The sequence below is a fragment of the Epinephelus fuscoguttatus genome, linkage group LG7 (assembly GCF_011397635.1).
Source record: "Epinephelus fuscoguttatus linkage group LG7, E.fuscoguttatus.final_Chr_v1".
NCBI classification, from domain to species: Eukaryota; Metazoa; Chordata; class Actinopteri; order Perciformes; family Serranidae; genus Epinephelus; species Epinephelus fuscoguttatus.
In genome coordinates this window covers 19,025,678-19,045,964 of record NC_064758.1, presented here as the reverse complement: position 1 = coordinate 19,045,964, position 20,287 = coordinate 19,025,678, and the positions used below count along the sequence as shown (strand labels likewise).

At 41.1% G+C, this 20,287-nt stretch overlaps 1 protein-coding gene across 6 annotated transcripts in view; it reads left to right on the top strand.

Moving 5' to 3' along the window:
- The window catches only part of kazna (kazrin, periplakin interacting protein a), a 167,101-nt gene that overhangs the window by 106,993 nt on the left and 39,821 nt on the right, over positions 1–20,287 (top strand). Inside the window, exon 1 of one of the 6 annotated variants that reach the window (XM_049581179.1) lies at positions 19–271. The exons of the other annotated variants lie outside the window; for them this stretch is intronic. Coding sequence (XP_049437136.1) covers positions 241–271 — 31 coding nt within the window. The 5' untranslated portion in view covers positions 19–240. Of the gene's footprint in view, positions 1–18; positions 272–20,287 lie in introns of those variants that run through there. 6 annotated transcript variants of the gene reach the window in all.

Genomic DNA, 20,287 nt, shown 5'->3' with positions numbered 1-20,287 from the left:
CCTTGAACAGGTACATTTACAGAGGGAAAGACACAGCGGTAGCTCCTGGATGTATTTCCTGGTGTCAGCTGAGCCTTTATTCGTTGGGGAAAAAAAATCTAAAAAATGGATGAGGTTTGAGTGAGAACTGCTTGAGAGAGGAGGATTTTTGGAGTTTGCTTTATCCTGAAAGTCTCCAGCACACACCTGACAGATCCTGGAATCCTGGAATCCTCTGGAAAACTCCCCTCGGAGGAGGAGATGAAGTCAGACGGAGAGCAGGGAAAGTCTGGTGAGTCAGTGGAAAAGACAAGTGCAGCTGCGCTATTGGACCATAGCATGATGTCAGTGTCAGTGCTGCACTTTTAAACAGTGAAAAGGTGAAGGTGGTTTATTCTCTCTGGATCAAAGAGTCCTGGACAAAAATATGTTTGCTGATCAGTTTGAAGAGTGACATGTTCACGTGTTGGCGGGAGGCATGACTGATAGCGGATCATCCAGTCAGTCACCTGTTATGGAGCTGAGCAGTTGGGAGACTTTAACCTGCGCTGATCTCTGAGTTGAGTTGTTGAGTAGAGACTCCACTACTGATTGGTTTTTCTTGTCTTTAATGTTGAGCTTAAACTCATTCCGCAAAGAATTAACTGGTAGAGATGAGACTGTTTGCATGTGGATTTGACCTTTGACCTATATAGGAAAGAACATTAAAAATAGGACCATGATTCTCACTTTTCTGAGCTGTTTGGGGACGGAGCTGTCACAGTGTGGTCTGGTATTTGTTCTGAGTTGGTTCAGAGGCAGTTGGCTACCTGTCAATTACTAGATCACAGTCTCTGGGTTTTGTACTGTGAAGTTGTCTCCAAACAACAGTGTTTTTGTGGTCATGTAAAGAAGACATTGTGTTCTGTTTCTATTGTAAACACAGTGGTCTGGGGCTGTTGGCTGCAGTTTCTAGCCTGAATGCACGTTTTACATACACACAGGAATTCATGCTGTGTCAGCCAGACTGATTTCTGACTATTTTAACTAAAAAGCATTAAATTACAACAGCTGAGAAGTGTTGCGATTGTGAGAACTGCGCTCTGCTGTTTTGCCTCCAAATACCTGCATTTTATCTGTATGGTGGTACTTCACCTGCCCTTCAACCTTGGGCTAAAAATAGCACAAACACAGAGGTAAAAGTTCAGAGAAGACAGATTAACCCTGTGCTTTCTGCCTGTCATGTTTTGCAGAAATTCCATGCACTAGCCACACAGAAATGTGGCGTAAAACTGGTCAAACTAAAGCACGTCATATAAATCCTTCAGGCTTAACCCTGAGGTGTGGTTGTGACACAATTAGTGCTTTCAGAGCAAAACAAACACCTGCAGGCTATGGATGGCTGTCTTGGCCTAACCTTCACTATCCCAGGTGTGGTTACGTATTTGCACTTGTGCTCAGGTAGTTACTCACCTTTCTGTCTCACATTTCTGTGACAGCCTCTGTGATTACGGCTGAGGTAATTTGCAGCGTGTCTTTGCAAACTCAAATCGTGGGACATTAGTCATGCAGTCATCGTTGCTTGTAACCATAGCAGCAGATTATGTATGATCATACCTGCTGTTGATGTCCTCTGAGCAGAATAATGGAGAAAAATGTTTTGGTTTTGATCTACTCCGTGTTACTCCGTGTTAAATTTACATCAAACATTAGTTTCCTCAGCTCTGCCAGGCCTGCCAGTCCAGCGGCGAATCCCCAAATCATTTCAGATTGCGTTGCTCCTTTATGCCTCACGGCTGTCACTCAGAGAGAAAGCAGTGTGTCCAGATGAGTGACATGATGTCAGAGAGGGTTTAACCCCGTGGATTAACACCTTCTGTGAACCAGGCTATAAAACAGAAGCTGTTGTTGGTGTCCACTGGACAGCCTGTTCCTGTCTGACCGACCCGACACTCACTCATGATCAGCTCATGGCTGTGGGTGTGAACTTGCATTTATATGCAGAGATGCATGCACATGTCCCTCTGTTCATGTGTGTCAATCAACACATGGATACATGTGTGTGTGAGTGTGGGTGTTTCCAGCAGGCTCAGTTTGACAACATAATTGCATGAGCAGCTGAGTTTGGTCCTAGCAGTGCAATTACCTTCTTTCACTAACTGTGCTGCAGGTGAATGCAGCAAGCGGCTCCCTCGGGTGCTAGCTAGTTTCTTCCCATTGTGGCAGACACAGAAGACAATTTGGAACAAGTTAAAGATAATCAGCTGCCTGTCACATTCAAGTCAGGGATGATGGTAAAGTTACCATGATAATCATGAGGCATGCTAAGCCAGGTTTGCGAATACTTTCTGATAGCATGGAATAATTTTGTATTTCAGTGAGGATGGGCTGATTGGAGCCTTTATTATGTCCCATCTCTAGGTTTGGACACCTCGGTGTCTAATCGCAGTTACTCTAAAGCAAAATAAAAATCCACTTTGTCACGGTCACAAATCAGATTCATCCCACTGTCGACTCCTGCTCTCAGACACTGTCCATTTCTCTTCAGCTCGTCAAATATACATGGACGGATGACGAAACTTGCTCTCTGTAAGTCCCTGAAAAGGTAACTCACATCTGCAGTGACAGACATTTCAGTCTTGCAGCTTTATTTACTGAAGCTGTCATTTTAGACACTGGTAAGAAATGTAACTCTGTAACCATTAGCTACATATTTCAGCCCCAGTGTCTCAAGAGGTGGCTGGGATTGTTTGGACACCTCCACACTCTGATTTGTCTGCCAAAATCATCATTGTCACCTTGGCCTGACTTTTTTAGGTGGCAGCATTTATTTTTGGCAACAGAGCATGTTTGTTGGTGTGTTTGTTTGGTTTAGTTAAAGAAGCACAGGGTTTGGTCACAGTGGTGGGAGCTACCTCATACAGGTACGCTGTGTGTGTGGACTCATCCACAGTTTGATGAAGTATCTATGGTGACACAGTGTCTGCCCTCCCATTTGGTCCTGACTATAAATAACAGCACCGTTAGCCTTCGGCACCAAAGGTCATTTTTCAACAATATGCACAGAAACACACATGCATACACACCTGCTTTGTTACACAAGCATAGAGCATCCAAGAAGCTCTCACCTGCATGTCTCAGCTAATCTGTCCATCCACCTAATAAGATGAATCAGTTGAATTTGAATAAGTCTTTCTTGCAGCCATTGGCAGACGCCCTGGTCATTCGCACAGAGATCTCTCTCCAAAACAGAGCTTGTTTATTGTTCCTATTTCATCAGAATTTGTTGCTTTGTTATCTACTTGACTCCCACTCATGCACGGCAAGACTATTCTCTGAAAATAACTGTTTATTTATTTTGCAATATGCTTAATAGCAACACCCGGGGAAAATGAGGTAAACATAATAGCACAGTGTTAACAAGGCGTAACAATAAAAGGGAACCAGAAGGGAAAGCCAGTGAAAATAGACGTTGCAAAACAAGCTAGTGTTGATAGCTTGTGTATTTACATAGATGCTTTTTCATATCATGGCTGAATGAATGGCATGTTCTTACCAGCACAGCTCATCAAGCAGAACCAGCAGCAATTATTGCCTGGCCTGATGCAACCAATTAGCATTCTCATCATGTTTTAGTGTAAGCTGTCCAGAATAAAAGCAGAAACTGTAGCTTCTATCCGGAGGAAGAGCCTTAGCAGAGTAGCAATTCATTAGCGCACCAACTCAGACAGCAATGTACACATAATTAGTTATCCCCCAAAATAGCCAAATAGCGTACTTTTCTGCAATTACAGTATCCTAGAATTGTATTCTTGCAGCATTTATTAGCCACCTGAATGCCTACTAATACAAAATGCAGGAGGATGATAAATTGCACGGGGCTAATAAGGAGTTCACGGAAGAGGACAGTTGCCAGCCTGCACCTTCATTATACACACTTCTGTGGACGGGATGCCATTTTGGCTCATTTGCAGTCTGACTCTCCCAGTTGTATTTTAATGGCTCCATCCATCCACCATTGTATCTACCAGCCATCTTATCTTCCATTCAACTGTCCGTCCCTCGTGACCTGAGCAGCACCTCTTCCAGTTTCATGGAAACTCTGCTGCTAATCTCCATGATAAAGGAATTCAAAATGCTGTCCAGTGTATCTGTCCATCTGCAGCCTGAGAATGATGGTAATCTCACTATTTGTGGTTTCTCACGCCATAGATGGGGGAAAGACTTTAAAACAAACGCATTGTTTTGCCGGATTACTGTCAATTCGGCACAAGCACAGACTGTGAAAATCAGAGAGAGCGCTGCTTATGTAACTCGGGGAATAATGACACCTAAAATGAAGATGGGTGAAAATCTGTCATGCTCAGTCCACCACAGAAAAATGAGACTTCTCTGAGTGCAGCATTGCATGTTCTGGCCAGCATGGCTGATACTATCCACAGACACACGAGAGGGTTTTAAGCCAGCGGACGCAGATCGTGGTGGAATGCGTCTGAGATTAAAGCCTATCTTTCTCTCTGATCAGTTTTTGCTCCCTGTCGAGCTCTGTTCTAACCCCACTCTCGCTCAAGTTCAGCCCCCATTACTCCAAGGACCTGGAGCATGAAATAGGCTTGCCAGCATGTGGATGTCAGATTGTGTGATGTTAAAGCGTAGACTACTTGATCAACACAGGCTGACTAGAACGGAGGGAGTCATGCAGTGGGTGACATCGTCATTTGAATGCTTTTGATGTGAATTAACAGTGACGGCCTCAAATTCTGTAGAATTCAGGTTTCAGTTTGTGCAGTGAAAGCATCAAGTCAAGAAAAATATCTCTGCTGGTTCCAGATATGCAGCTTTTCTCTGTTTTTATATGATTGTTTTTTAAATATTTTGGAGTCTTGCACCCCATGTTAGACCAAACAAACAATTCCAAGACATCACCTTCTTGTTGTGGAAGTTCTTCGAGCCATTTTCTTACATTTTACAGGCTAAGTGCCTGAGTCCAGACCTTTGAATCCACCCGCTCCACCAGATTTAAGTTGACTGATTTGTCTGGTGTTTTGACATGAAACAGCGGTTTCTTGGTCGTAATAAAAAACGATGTAATGAGGGCCGCAGGGAGACTAACGTCATTGTCAAGCTGTTGTCAAGCAGTGCGCCAAACCAATGAGGAGTAACAACAATGGTGAGTGCATAGACAAGATAGATGCTGCTATCAAGGCTGTTCTAAATCATCATGTCTTCTCAGTATTGCCTCATGTGTAGATTGTTTTACTTTGCTCCACTTTGCTCTCAAAACCACAGCAAAGCAAACATGTTGGCATTGCAAAACATCAGTGTGGACTTAAAATGACCATAGATTCAGATGGATTTGTTGGTCTTTAGTGACTGGTTAGGGAAAATCAAATCTCCATCCCCACAGGAATCAGTTAGAGTGGACTCAGTGTCAGACTGAAGATGTAAACAAGAGTCTAACGAGTTGACAATTGTGTCTGATACCAGGCAAACAGGCTAAATGGTGCTATACATTTACTGGCATGTTAAATCTTCAGTGACATCTTCATAGTCTTCCCTTTATAATCCTCAAACTTCTAAGCAATCATAAGTTTATATGAGGCTAAAGACCACGGGGACTTGAGGCCTGCCTTCACATTGGTGTGCTCATCAATAAAAACCAATCCATCCTCGTATGTGTTATCCTGAATACCAATATCTCTTCATCACTGTCTCCGTTAATACGGAATATTAGAGTCTGATTTCTGTGATGGAGTGCCCCGAGGCAAGATGTGTTTTTTTTCCCCCTTTTTTTTTTCGGTTTTCATCAGGCATGACCCTGTCATCTCCTCGGGCGACGCAGGGAGATTGTTCTGCTCATGAGAATTGACTAGCTAATCCAGAGCAAAGCACTCCCAGACAGAGCAGACACTGCAGGCTGCCTTCATCAGTCAGAGCTCAGGCGTTACTACAGTCATGAGCCACTGATGAATTTGCTATCAATGGTCCATAAAGATGAGTGTGTGTGTGTGTGTGTGTGTGTGTGTGTGTGTGTGTGTGTTTGTGTCATGCGAGACAGAGAGAGAGAGAGAGAGACACACACACTCTGACTTTTATTAATGACTCCTGCATCTCATTCGAGATGAAAGACTTTATGAAATATATTTTGGCAATCTGCCCTGGAAGACACGCGCAGGATCCGAAGTAAAAACGTGTGCATGTGCTCTTACTTTGACGAGGACCTGCATGTGAATGTTGCACATTTTACCTTTGTTGCTCCTCTGGCAGATTTTGAACAGCTCATCTGTAACTATGACGATAACTTACTCTTTGAGTTTAATATAAAGTAATATTAAACAGCTCAAATCACAGAGAGCCAGTTGCAACTAAATTAAAAGGAGTGTGTCAGTGTGTTTGCATATTATCTACTGCTCATCTTTATCTGTTTATGCTGACCAAATGCATTCCATACAGTTTTTTTGGGGGGCACGTGTTCAGGCAGCTTTTGGTTTCCATTCATTTCTGTACAATATAAAAATCAATCAGTGGATCCTTGAAATTTGCTTGTGTTATTTATCACAGCGGACACTGAGTATGCATATGTTGTTTATGTATGTATGTATATGTATGTTTTAAATGTCTTAGGACTGGGTGATATGGACAAAAATTCATATCTCGGTATTTACAGGCTGACTGGTGATACCTTCAGATTCCTTTTTATTGTAATTTTTATGATGACACATAAAAACGAAATACTCTTTCACGTCTAAAATCGGCGAAACTAAAAGTTCTCAGTGCAGCGATAAATAGATAAATAAATAAATCTAAAATAGAAGCTACTAAAAAGGGCAATAAGGTGCAGGAAAAAAAGAGTGCAGTCAAATACACAGTATATACTGGGTATTTTCTACAAAATGGGCGACATGTTCAGTTGTAAGTTAAAGCCACATTTAAGATGTCACTCACACTTTTATAAAAACAGACCATGATCAAAATAAAATGCAAGTAGGAGATGCCGAACATGTAAATAAAAATGATTTGAAATAAATATCAGGGCTGTACATTAACTTCTTGCACATAGCACCGGAGCTACAGAGGTTTAAAGGTTTGCAGCACAGGACACAAAACTATAACATGAGTATAAAGTAATAAGTAGGTCTAAATCCATTGGAGTTTGAAACAGTTAAAAGTCTTTGTGGGGGAGTTAAAAAGTCATTTGCCTTTCAAATGAATCTAGTGCTGGAAAATGATTGAAATATTTTTATTTATATAAGCTATTAATCGCATTAATGCACATAGCATCACCATAGAGGCTGAGGGAGGGAAGGAGCGAGAGACACTTTGTCTACATTATAAAGGTCTTGTATGTAAAATGTCTGTGTTGTCGTTGCATTTTTTTAACCACATCTGTCTCCTGCTGCAGCCAGGCGCTGTCTCAGCGTCACACAATAGAATACATATACCCAGAAGGACGTCAGTGAGCTATGATCCACCTCACACACAAACTAGCAAGCACACACAAGCACCTGACACAATAAAGACACATGCAGTGCAGAGCTGTACTGTGCGTGTGCTACTGCGCTAATTTCATTCATCTCACAGACTGATTTAGCGTGTGCAACATACAGACCCATGTCGCACTGTAGACTAATTAACAGACAGATTAAACAGAGGAGCAGCTCTGTGTCTCCCTGAGTGTTACTGGAGAACTAGTGAGTGAGTGAGTGAGTGAGTGGGGCCGAGCTGGGCAGAGAGTGTGAGAGAGGAGAGGTGAACACTGGCATGGAGCGTGAACTTGACCCTATATCAATACAAACAGTTTTGTCTAGATCTATATCTTGCTCGGGATATTGATATATTGTACACAGTTGTTACATCACCCAGCTCTAACTGATAGGGTACTTTAAGGAGGAGATTGTGAGACAGTGAAAGAAACAGCCTAAGCAGAAAAGTATCTTTTTTTTGGTCATCTTTTTATTTTGGAAGTGCACCATAATCAGCAATCACCAATAGGTAAACATACAAAAATCTCAGTACTCTCAGTATTATTATATCCCTCATCCCTTCCTTTCATCCCAATACTTCAGAGTAAACAAAACAATAACAAACAAACAAAGTTTAGTCAGTATATTTCCTAAAACCACACTTTACATACCTTAGTCTCCCTTTTATCTATTGAGAAAGCAAACTAAAGCTGTGCTAAATTGAAACCTCTCAAGCTGTACTTAGTGTGTCAACACTTGTATTCAAGATGTGCTTAAATGTAATCAAATTATGCTCTTGTTGTTTTCCTGGGTACTTTTACCAACCAAAATAGTACCTTTATGAGAAATTTACAAAAGCACAACCTAAATCTCATCAACATTATGTGTGTACTTAAGAATACTTAAATAACACTTAAGCAAATCAATAACCACAGCACTGAATATAATGAAGCACTAAAGACACATTGTAAGTATACCCTTTAGGCCCAAATGCTGTGAAAGCATCTGAGGTGGGTTTTGAAGTACACCTTTTGTTTTAAATGGCTTAACACGCATCGAACAGTCTTAAAAGGCGGGTCAAACTGCTTTGATGCCTCTACTCCAACCTTGTTCCGATTTTGGCGTGTGAAATGAGAACTCAGCGACCTAAGTCCAGGGTGAGATGAGAGAGAGATGGCTGGTCCCAAACAAACTTGTTCCTGTCTGCATATATGGTGTTGGCACATCATATCTGATGCTTGCAGTGCATCATGGGAGCACATCAAATGAGGCACGTCAGTTATCATGTTCAGTGCGTTTGGGCCTTTCAAAAAACACATGTAGAAATAAACATTTAAAAGATTTAAATATTAACAATATATATATATTAAGTGTAGGAAATTACACTTTTACACTTTAGATTGAGCATGCACGCACACACACATAGAGACACACACATATCCACAAACGCTCTCGGCTTGAAATTGTCAAAGTCCTTTATTGATCACGTCTGAAAGTTCTCCAAGCAAGAAAACAACAGGAACCAATGGTCTTCTAAACTTTAACGACTGTTGCATCATCTAGAGACTTTCTGGAGGTGAAAATTCTGATACAGATCCAGGAACAGCTTAAAGTTGGAGCAGAGCAGAAAAGTTTCTAAGCGTAACATTATTTCCAGTTTTTCCTGTGAGGTTTTTTTGTCCTGAGGACACAAACGGGTTCCCGTAGGAATGAAAGGTCAGATAATGGCTGCTGTTTGCATACATGCCTGCAAAGGGCAAACATTAATCAGTATCCCATCATGCATTCAGCAATGCGTGGGGGCATGCACACATCACATCTGTGTGTGTGGAAATGTTTCACATGAATGGAAATGTCGTAGCATTCTGAGTAATTCGGCTGAGTTTAAATAGGAAAGAAAATTGAATAATTCATCAGATTAAAAGCTGATGTTCGTTAAATTTACCGTATTTCTATAAAGGCATCCATAACAGCATCGAGTGTGCAGAATTTCCAGTACCTCTCTGTGTCAATTTTTCTATCACTGTAGATTGTGGATAAACCCTTGAAATTCATGTGCTTCCTGGTATCTAATCATTACAGGGAAATGGAGCCGTGTCGGAGGTGGGCGCATTAGCCTGGAGGCTCTCTTGCATGTAGTTTCCTACTGAATAACACTGCAGATTCTCATGGATTTTATAGGAGTCTCGCTGGTAAAGCACCGGCTCGGTTGCTCTTTGCTCTGTCACAGACTGTAGAGGCAAGAGGAGAACAGACAAAATGCCGACTGAACCCAGAGACCCCAGCTTGAGATGTGTTGCAGATAAACATCTGCATGTAGGGAGTGAAAACAGAATAGTCCTTCATGATTACAGTTCTTTTATCTCACCACTGTAATGAAGCACAAAGTAGGTGAAACTGAACAGGTTTTGAATTGGGCCCGAGATGGGAGTTGACATGGCTGAACAGTGTTCGCACTTTGGCTCATCACTAGAGCCAATAAGGAAGTCCTTGTCCTCATCTGTTTGTCTTGATGCGCATTATTTGGTCACAGAATGATTTAAAAAATGTGCTTAAAATAAATTTATTTATTTATTTTCAAATATATTCAACAAAGTGCTGAGAAGGGTAAAGCTTTTAACCCAGCGTGGCATCTCTGAATAGGTTTTTGGAGAAAATCTGTTTGAATGTAATTATTCAAGCGGGGCCATGGCTGAGTTGCCAATTCCAAAACAAATAAGAGGATGTGGGCTGTTGCCTCCCGTCATGAAAGCACTTGCTGCTCGAATTCTTGACCCTGACTGCTCTTTTATTCCCTTTTTTGTGTGACACATTCTTAATTTGGGTTGTTCTTTTGTACTGCAAAATATGCTCTGCAGTCAGACTGTGGATAATGGTTTAACTGTACATAGACATATTTCAGGGTCTGAAATCAGCACCTGCCAAGTGCAGTGGCATGATCTTTATAAACAGGTATCTGCAGGCAACTGGACACAACTTTGGCATTTGGAAGCATTCTGGTTTCAACTTGTAGACCAAGTAGTGTTGACCAGTCATGTTTGAGCAGAGAAGAACCCTATGGGTTTTGATTGACAGTCCATGTTCTCCAAATTCCAAAACCTAACCAGTAAGAGCACACATACCGTACTATACACACCACCTCGGGGCATATCGAGCATGTGACAATGACAGTGGATGCACTCAGAGCAGGCAGCTGTTGGTGATCAGAGCAGAGTTATGTTGTGACATACTGCAAATGTACAGTGTAGGTCTGAGTTTGTCCATAAAGAAACACTGCAGCTTCTCAAGACCCAAGTAAAGTTAATGGGCACGTTCATGCTTATGTGTAAATGTGTACAGGACCCTTAAACTGCTGAAAAATAAAGATCTGTGAAAGCTACGGTATGACTAGAACACTGGAATTTACCAGTGGTGGACAGGTACTCAAAGTTTTTACTTAAGTAAAAAAGAAGTACCACAGTGTAAAAAATACTCAGTTACAAATTAAAGTCCTGCATTCATCTTACTCAAGTAAAAAGTATTAAAGAACCAGAGGTAAATAAACAAAAAACAAACCATAATTTGGGTAGCTCACCTGGAAGAGTGTGCACCCCTAGTACCAAGGCTGAGTCCTTACCACAGAGCCCTGGGTTTGATTTTGACCCATGACCGTTTGCTGTATGTCATTACTTTATCACTCCCCCAGTCCCTGTCAGTCCTCAGCTGTCCTATTGAATAAAGGCAAAAAAGATAAAAACATTTTTAAAAAAAAAAAATAATAATAACACATCATAAATAAGTAATTGATTTCATATTTTGTATTAATAGTCTGAATCGGCAAAGTAACTAGCAGCTATAGCTTTAAAAGTTACGTACAAGTACCTCAAAACAGTAAGTACAGTACTTGAGTAAATGTACTTAGTTACGTGCCAGCACAGTAATATAGCATTATTAAAAAAAAAAATCACTGTGTAGATAGGCTGTATCAAACATTAAATGACATCATTCTTTATAATTCTTAAATAATTTTTAAATGATCTTAAAGTTATTCGTTTACTGAGTGCTTGGATTTTAAAAGTGGCAAACTTAAAACAAACTTGCGTGCCACAGTGGCAGGTAGTGAAAAAACTTAAATTCATACCCTGGATCCTTTCATTTTTTCTTTGACAAATGATGTTGGAGCCTCACTATTGCGGCTTGTCTTTACAACAGCGTGCTGTCATTAAATAAATATGGCATTCTCCATGATGATGTATGTTTGAAGAAATCAATTATGTAGCGCTGTGGCCGGACTTGGTTTCCCATGATGTGTTGATTTTGTCAGATGGGATATGATATTGCAGTAATGGAGCCGGTGCATACACATAATGTGTCTAAATCACAGTTATTATATGACATAAATATGGAAGTTAGTGTGCCCGCTCTATTATTCAGACACCGTTAAGAAGCCTGCGTACAGCATATGCACCCATTATATAGTATAGCCATCATTTGCTCCATACTGTGGGCTCGTGCTGTACGTCCTCTTTCTCTGCAGGCTGGCTGAATGAGAATTCTGTGGGAACAATAGGCCCGTTAATTGATTTTGTCTCTAGTAACAGGCAAAAATTGAACCCCGCCCCGTTGTACACTCCCACTCACTCTGAAGAGGGAGAACCAATCTAAAAATTTCCCCTTCTAGACACTTACTGTCATTCCCTATCAATTTTCGACCTCCAGTCCCGTTCCTACCAAGTCCAATTTCAGCTGCCTCGTGGCCACTGGACTCTCTGACAGATTGCTGGACCTTTTGCAACTTTGGTTTCTGACTCCTGCTGTTTTCGTAGAAGTGGGAGAGGAAGGAGTGGAAGAGGGAGGAACAGTACAGGATGAGAGTTTGTGGGAGACAGTGAGAGTGACATGGAGTCAGAGAGAAGCCTTAATGTGTTACTACATGAGACTGTACTGATAACAGTGTCTGGATAGTCTTTAAAACAAGTGTTGAAATCTTTGGGTCTATAACGTGTTCATACACAGTGTGGAGAAGCCTTAGAAACTTTTTTTAATCTATTTTTTTGCACCATTAATTCCAGCAGATGACAGAGTTTAGTTCCTCAGAGAAGTGCTGATATTTTGGAACAATTTTACGACGGGTCTCCAGCATGCTGAAGCTGTTAGACAAAGGCTGTGGGATTATTTAGGAGGACACTTTCAGCTGTTTTGCTCAAATCATACAAATAGGAAATGACACTGATCAGATTCATGATTCACTGGTACCAACTGCATGTCAGCTGATGCATGGACGCCATTATGCAAATACACACATTTAAGCAGTCATTTACATCAGTGGCCGGGGATGGAGATTTTATTTACTGTTTCAATGAATCATAATAACTAGAGGCGATCCCGTTTAGGGAATTGGAACGGAAGGGAGGCAGAGATGGAGGGAGGGTCAATGAATGCACATATTTCTCCCCCCCATCGAGTCAGAGACAAAGATCAGTCGTCATTAGCCTCAGTTTAATCCCTGTGGCACTTCACTGTTGCATAAGACTTCAGTCAGAGAAACACATTAAGCCCGTTCTATTTAAAGAAACTCTCTGTTCACTGTTTTGTACATTTCGGGTGATTTGACACAGGAAATGCAAACACCATGCTAATGCTTGCATTAGCAGAACTGCTAATGCTTCAGCCATTAGGGACTTTAGACTTTCTTGAAGCCCAATTTGGTACCTTTAATTATCTATTATCTGTTTTTAGAATGTTGCGATATAAAACCTTTAGTGAGCATTTGTTCTGCTTATTCTTTTCTTGTCAGATTATGGTGTATTTTCATCATTGTATTTTTCTTTTTGTAATACCTTTTTAGTTTTGTGTATCTGTGAGGACTGTTTTTGTAGAAGAGTGCAATATATTAGAGTTACATTTCTCTGCACACTGAAAGGTATATGATGCAGGAATTGTTGGCTAGCTTAAGTGAAACATTTCTATTGGGTCTTAAGTGATGATTGAGAGGGCTTACTCATGTTTATTATTTATGAAAATTCTTGATAGTATAACTTTAAGGTAAACTCAAGACAGAATGTGTGCTTTTCAGATTACCTTAGCAGTCGTGCCAAATCAGGTTATGTCACTGTTTTGTTAAAAGATAATCCTGAACATCCCACATGGGTCTTATTCTTGTAGGTTTGGCTTTAATTCCTAATGGTGATAATAACAGTGAATTTACCAGAAAATTATTGGGATCTGGGAGAACACTAACATCGGTAAAGACAAGCCAGATGGGACAAGAGCCTCAAGCGGTCAGACAGGTACCAACCGATTTATGTCGGTATCACCGAGCGCACATTCACATTAAATCAACTGGAGCTAAATTTTGGTACCTGAGAGTGCATGTGGGTGAGAGAGTGCGCCGCATTCTGGCCACTGGAGCTGATCGCAGCCACTCTAGACAACAGAGGATGGAATAAAACCATGTCACAGCCAGAACACAGTGCAGAGGCGCCAGATGGAAACCTCTTCCATGTGTAGAAGTGACATGAGAAAGAGTGAGATGCGTTTTTTACTTGCACGTCTCACACAACAGATGCTCCCTCATTCTAATGTATGCAGCTGTTTGCACCGGCTCCGTACAGGCTCTCATCTCGGCTGTGTCTTATGGGTTGAACTGCGACCTAAAGCTTTTATTTATGCTTAAAGACTGTTGTTACTGTACTGTTGTTGATAACGCGCATAAACATGAGGTTGATGCACAATAAAAAGGCACTGAGTAAATTTATTTATCTACATCTTGCAATCTAGGTGGTGCAGAATGTGCTGCACTCTGGACAGAGCTCCAGTTTATAATCCCACAGACTCCCACCTTACTTTTGTCCAGCGGCTGGAGGTTGTGACTTAATTTTTACAACTGAGGTTACATTTTTTGTTATCACAGAGAGGGTTAAGTACTGAACAAAAGGCACCATTGGGTACCTGTACCGAATTCCAGGTGGGATCTCAGTATAAATGTAACCTGTACCCATTCCCAAGTGGTAGCTTGCCAAGGCTTATGTTATCATAATTGGTGGATATAATGGCCCAAACTACAGAACCTACAAAAATAACCCAAACTTAATGCCTAAATTTAAATACATTAAATTTTTACCAGAATACCATACTGTATGTCAGACCTATGTGGTAGCTGTCATTCAGGAGCAGAAAACATGCCTCTTCTGTCAGCCAGTGGGGAACAGGTGGCGTTGAAGGCTGAGCTAACAGCAGAGAGTCAGCAAACATCCGACCCTGATACATCATCTCATCCCTACTAGTGCCGAGGCTGTGATGGCAACAGAGTCACACCGCTGCAAACTAAAACACAACCCAGTGTTGTCGAACTTTCTGTGTGCTGGCAGTCCTACACACTGACCGAAATATCTCTCTTTTTTTTTGTTTCTCATTTCTTTTTTCTGTTTGGAGAAGTAATTAAGGCCAGAAGGTTTTGTTGACAGTTGAGCAGACGTGCAGCTAAAAACAACAGCCTCAGTTGAGATGTGAAACATTTGACCAGAGTTGCTTTGGTGAAGTTATTTCATGAATACAATCTGAAAAATGTATTCATATTTTTTCCCTGTTAGGAAAACATTCTTTTTTTTTTACAATTTACTTTAAACCTTTATGTGAGAAATTATTCAAGGTCCATGATTCATAGGAATACCAGACATTTAGTTTGCTAATGTATTGTATCAATCATATTTCAGGGCTTTTTTATTGTCTTCATTCTCCCTGACCTCCTCCTCCTTGTGATATTTTATACATTATTATCATATGGCGTCTTCCCACCAAAGTGCGCAGTATCATGTACAATCAGCAGGTTTGTTTGTTTATTTGCACAATATTTATAAAAAAATAGCAGCAAAAATGTAAAAAAGCCAAAAAATGCAAGGCAAAACTTAATACCTGAAACAAGTAACAAGATTATGATGTTAATTTGCATACTCATAAGCATGCTAAATCATGAGCTGCACACTTTCCACAACACAAGCCCTGGCAGACGTTGCAGGGAGGAGCCTCCATGGGAATGAGCAGCAGAGTCCTGGAGGGCAGAGCAGGAGAGATTGCACTTATCAGGAAGCTCCCACTCCGACTGTCATTTGTAATGCAGAGCTATAGTGCTCGCTTGTTGCCAACCTAGAGACGATGCGGACATTGAAAAATAGGTGGCTGTCTCTGCTCCCCTTCGCCCCCTTCCACCCACCCCCCCAAACCTCTGACTGTCTTATCTAGAGAGCTGCAGCACTGTGCTCCCCTGCACAAAGCTGGAGAAGACAATAACATATCTGTTTTCACCTCACACACTCTGCTAATAACCGCTGTGGCATACTTAGACGGTTCATCTTGAATTTCCTATCATAGATATTGAGGGTCCTCTCGCTGGTGAAGTGTAGGAACCAGTCATCACTGCAGTTTTAGACCGCCTGGTTGTCTTATTCAGTGTTATGACGTGTAACTGAGTCACCACCAAGTGTTTCATTTAAATCAGGCAGCAGGATGTAAAATCAAAATCTCCATATTTGCCATACGTTTATTTTTAGCATGAAGCATCTGTGTTCTTGTGAATTTTAAAGGAGTGAGAAATGGTATATTTGTCTCCAACATTTTCACTGCATCGCACTAACAGCATGAACAGACTTCCCTGTAAAGTTATGTACCGTGAAATCCTGTTCAGAAAACTTTACAGTGCCATCCTAACAAGTTCAAGTAGTATAATTAATAACTTCTTCATGGTAGTTTTTGCTGATAGCTATAACACTTCCTGGGTTAACATGTATGTCTGTATATTCGCATACATCATCAACTCAGTCTAGCACTTACTGACCCCAGGGTTAAGGAAAAAATTTGTCTCTATATACAGTCTCTACATTCAATGAATGTAGAGTCTGTAGACAAACCCTGGAGATCTTGCCTCCGGAAGAAGAGCGGAAGAGGCCTGGTTTCCGGTTGTAGGCTGTTTGTAGTCCGCGTGATATTGACCAATCACGTTTGAGCCGGCTGCAGTTGTTGCCAGGTTAAACAGTCCGTGCAGTGAACTAACGAGGTGGAACATAATTGGCGTCACTGCAAACTCTGAATGCATCGCAATGGTTCAGCATATTTACTTACATATAAACAGAAGTCAGAAACAGAAATTCGCCTCCTCTGCCCAAATCAAACCGGAATGCCAAAAAATCGGGGGTCTGCCCCCAGAGGCTGTATCGCTGTCTGCCGGAAGTCAGACACCGAATACAGCCGATGGGTTCCGAGAATGGGAAAAAATTGATTCACTTAAGTATCTAGATTGATTTTTTGCAGTTTTTTAATCAATTTCTTAATGCCTGAATCTGAATTCAAATGCAGAGGTGAAAGCAAGTTGTTGCTTTTATTGCGGTAATCTCAGTAGAGTAATGCAGAGTAATGTGACATTTAAAAATAAAGTAAAAGAGCGCAAAATCAGAAAATGGCTAACAATCAGATGACACAGACCTTTAGTAGCTGCTGTAGAACCTCAAATTCCCTCAGCACTGGGGCACTGTTACAGCTGCTACTGAAGGTCTGCATCTAGAGCTTCCGTCTGCTCTCTTCCTATCAAATAGTCTCCTAGTGATAGGAAGTAGGAAGGTGCACTATCTCGCTAATTCTTGTCTCATTTGTGGTCTGATTAACAAAGAGAGTGGGCGAGAGGCTGAGCAAGTCAGTGCGCTGCATGCTGCTCTAAAATGAAATAAGATTTTACCCAATTTAAATACTAAAAACTAATGAGTGGCTATCAATGTTGATATTGTTTCAGCCTCCACAATGAAATCAATGTATCAGAAACACTGCAGCTAAATGTAGCAGATTAATTTTACTTTAAAAAAGACATATTTTTTTATTCAGTTTGTTTGCTACATGTAAGTAAGTGAAGGTCATTTAATAAAGCACCTTTCACAGAGCAAGGTGACATGCTTCAGTATAATGAATTAAAATAAAAAAATATTGAACAGATAAATGAATAAAATAATTGTTAAGATAAGACCATAAGAGCAGTTATTCATCACTTTTCTTTGTAGTATAAGTATGCAGTGTATGATGGTGCTAAAATAAAAGTAAGAAGGACTGACTGACATTTGATGTGCATTGCTTTTGGAAATATGTCTCATGATATACAGTCTCTAGAAGTGTATGATTCAAGGGCCTAACGTTAAAAAAGCAAACAAAAATCGCAATAAATCGTACTATCCAGTCACAGTACTTGTAGAATAGCAATATATATAGAATTGAAACCAAAGTATCATGATGGTATCGAAACAAGAGCTGAACATGACGTCCCAGTCCCACCTAAACTTTATGTATCGTAGGACTGAACATGCTCTTGGTTGTTTGTTTGTCACAGATGCACGTACAATTTGAGGAATGTCTATGCTCTCCTGCTGAGGTTGTGTGTCTGTAATGTAATTAAAAAGTCAGGTTTTTAGCAGTCAAAGTCACTGAGAGTCATCTTGGCATGTGTGTGAGCTCTATATTGCAGCATAACTAAAAGCTATTTACTGTGAGCAGCTAACAAACTACCACTAGGCAGCCAATTCACCATGTTCCCTGTCTGCTACATAGTTAAAAAGGTATTTGTTTACTGTTTTGCGATGTCCCACTGTGATACACAGCAGGAAATGCTAAATTACACCTTAGGAGTTTGCAATAACAAGTTTCCTCTCTTTGTTGCAGCACTGAAATCAATTTTTATATAATTATGTTTGGCTGATTATCTATCCCTCGACAGTGATCAATCTCACAGAGGGGTAAAACGTTTTATGGTGAAGCTTTGGTTATTACAACTTACTGTGGAAGGTTTTAAATCAATGTCTCTGTATTTTGTATTCAAAGATTTGTACTGGTGACTTTACCTGCAAAAATTTAAATGTGTCATTCCCCAGTTATCCAAGAAGCAACGTCATTCCATAAGGGAGCAAGTGTCATATAAACCACAATGGTTAGCCAGTATTTATGGGCTGGCTATTAGACATAAAACCCACATTTTCAGTGTCCTTGTCCTTTATTTGCGACTCCCTGTTTTTCTGCCTCCGCACAATCAATACATGCAAACTTAATGAATAAGTAATCAAGTTGAGTCCGTGACTATTATAGGATTTTTAAACACCAATGAACTGTATCTTGCGGTCGCTGGTTTCCAGAACGGGCCAGCTCTTTGGTTTGCCAATAAGGGTGTTGCTGCTTGAGTTGCTCCGTAAAATGTGGTTCTATTATCGGCTCCATTAAGTATACCTCTGTGTAATGACACTCCACTCGCCGACGTTTTTCTCTCGACCCCTCTCCTAATAACCCCTTTTACGTTTCATTTTCGTTATTTAGCAGGCAGCCCTCATCCTCTGCCACTTACATTTAGTCGCTGAGCACAAATTAAAGGACTCAAAAGCCCTGGGAAGCAGGTGCACGTCGTACAAGCAGTGAACTGGTCTTAAAGGCTCATTTTAGTTTCAGGGGAGGAAAGGTGAGAGCTAAAGTGATCCGTGCAATGCTTAAAATGCATCAGAGCAAGGCTGCGTACACCACATATTCTCCATTATAGTTTGTTGTCGCAGTTTGCTGTAGTGTTGAACCGCCCCTACTGTCCTTATGTAAGATATAAATCATAACTGTGGAGGAGAGATGGGAGTACAATACAGGTCTGCTTTAAGAGGAGTGAGGAGTAACTGTTAGTGTCATGGCCGAACCACAGGATCAAAAATACATATGTCATTCACACAGATGACAGGCAACAACTTGAAATAACAATAAATGTGACATAGGTGACACATTCAGGGAGTACACAGAAAAACTGCAATACTGCCTTTGTGAAGCTTATCATGGTAAATTCAGGTGCAATATTTTAGGTCCTTCTTCGTGGTGTTGTTGTCACAGGGGGCATTGTGTTGTTAGGTATGTTGTGTTGCATTTTGTCTGGAAACACAAACTAACAGAAACATCCCCTGTAGATGACAGACTAAGGCCTGGATCACACAAAAAGAACTTTAGCGTCTGGAGGCAACTTTTTGTAGTTGTTTTTAATGAGAATTAAGCTTTTTGCCCGCATATTTTGCTTTGCTACACACCTTGCATTTCTGTGCTCTAGGCACCTGGTGTATTTGCTGGAGCGCTCTGAACTCTTTGAGTTGAAAAAACTTCAACTCAAAGTGGAAAAGTGCCTTTGGTGGTAGCGGTTGCTGAATACCCAGAGCTACACGGCCCAATCATAGACAGCAGGTTGTCAATCTGCCCCCGAGTCATCCTAAAATATGCCTGGAAACGGCCATCATCGAGGCGAATCTCCTGGACCAGCTGGTGGTACTCCCCGTGATCCACTCTCTTTTTTAGAGTCTCATGTACCCACACATATTTCCGTTTCCCTATGTGCTGACAAAGCCTCTCACCCTTAACCAGAGCTACAGCAAGTACCCTCTGTCTGATTACATGGGAAGGTTAGTGTAAGGACATGATGGGGTGGTCACCTGGCAACAATAAAAAGGCCCATTTTCACATACTAATGGATTTGATGAAAATAAAAGGCAGTGCGGTATGCCTTGTATTTTGCCACCTGCAAAACGCGAGCCTTTGATCTGGCACACCAAGCCAACAGTTGGCCATTGGTCAATGTTTGGCCATCAGTGAGCATCTGTTGCCCAAGTTTCTGTGATGTGTCCCGCACCTTTGGCAGTATTCGACACTTATCACCTGTTTTTTGGCTGATTCAGCGTGTTGAATCTGCATTGGAGCTGGTCAAGCCCATCAGTGAATTACTCTGATCGGCAGTTCAGCTCAGTGCAGGTGAAGAGAAACAGATGTGAGGAAAGCAAACAAACAGCCCAAAGTTGTTCTGGGGGAAGATTATGTTTTTTGGCCATTGAGCTCTTTAGCAGAAA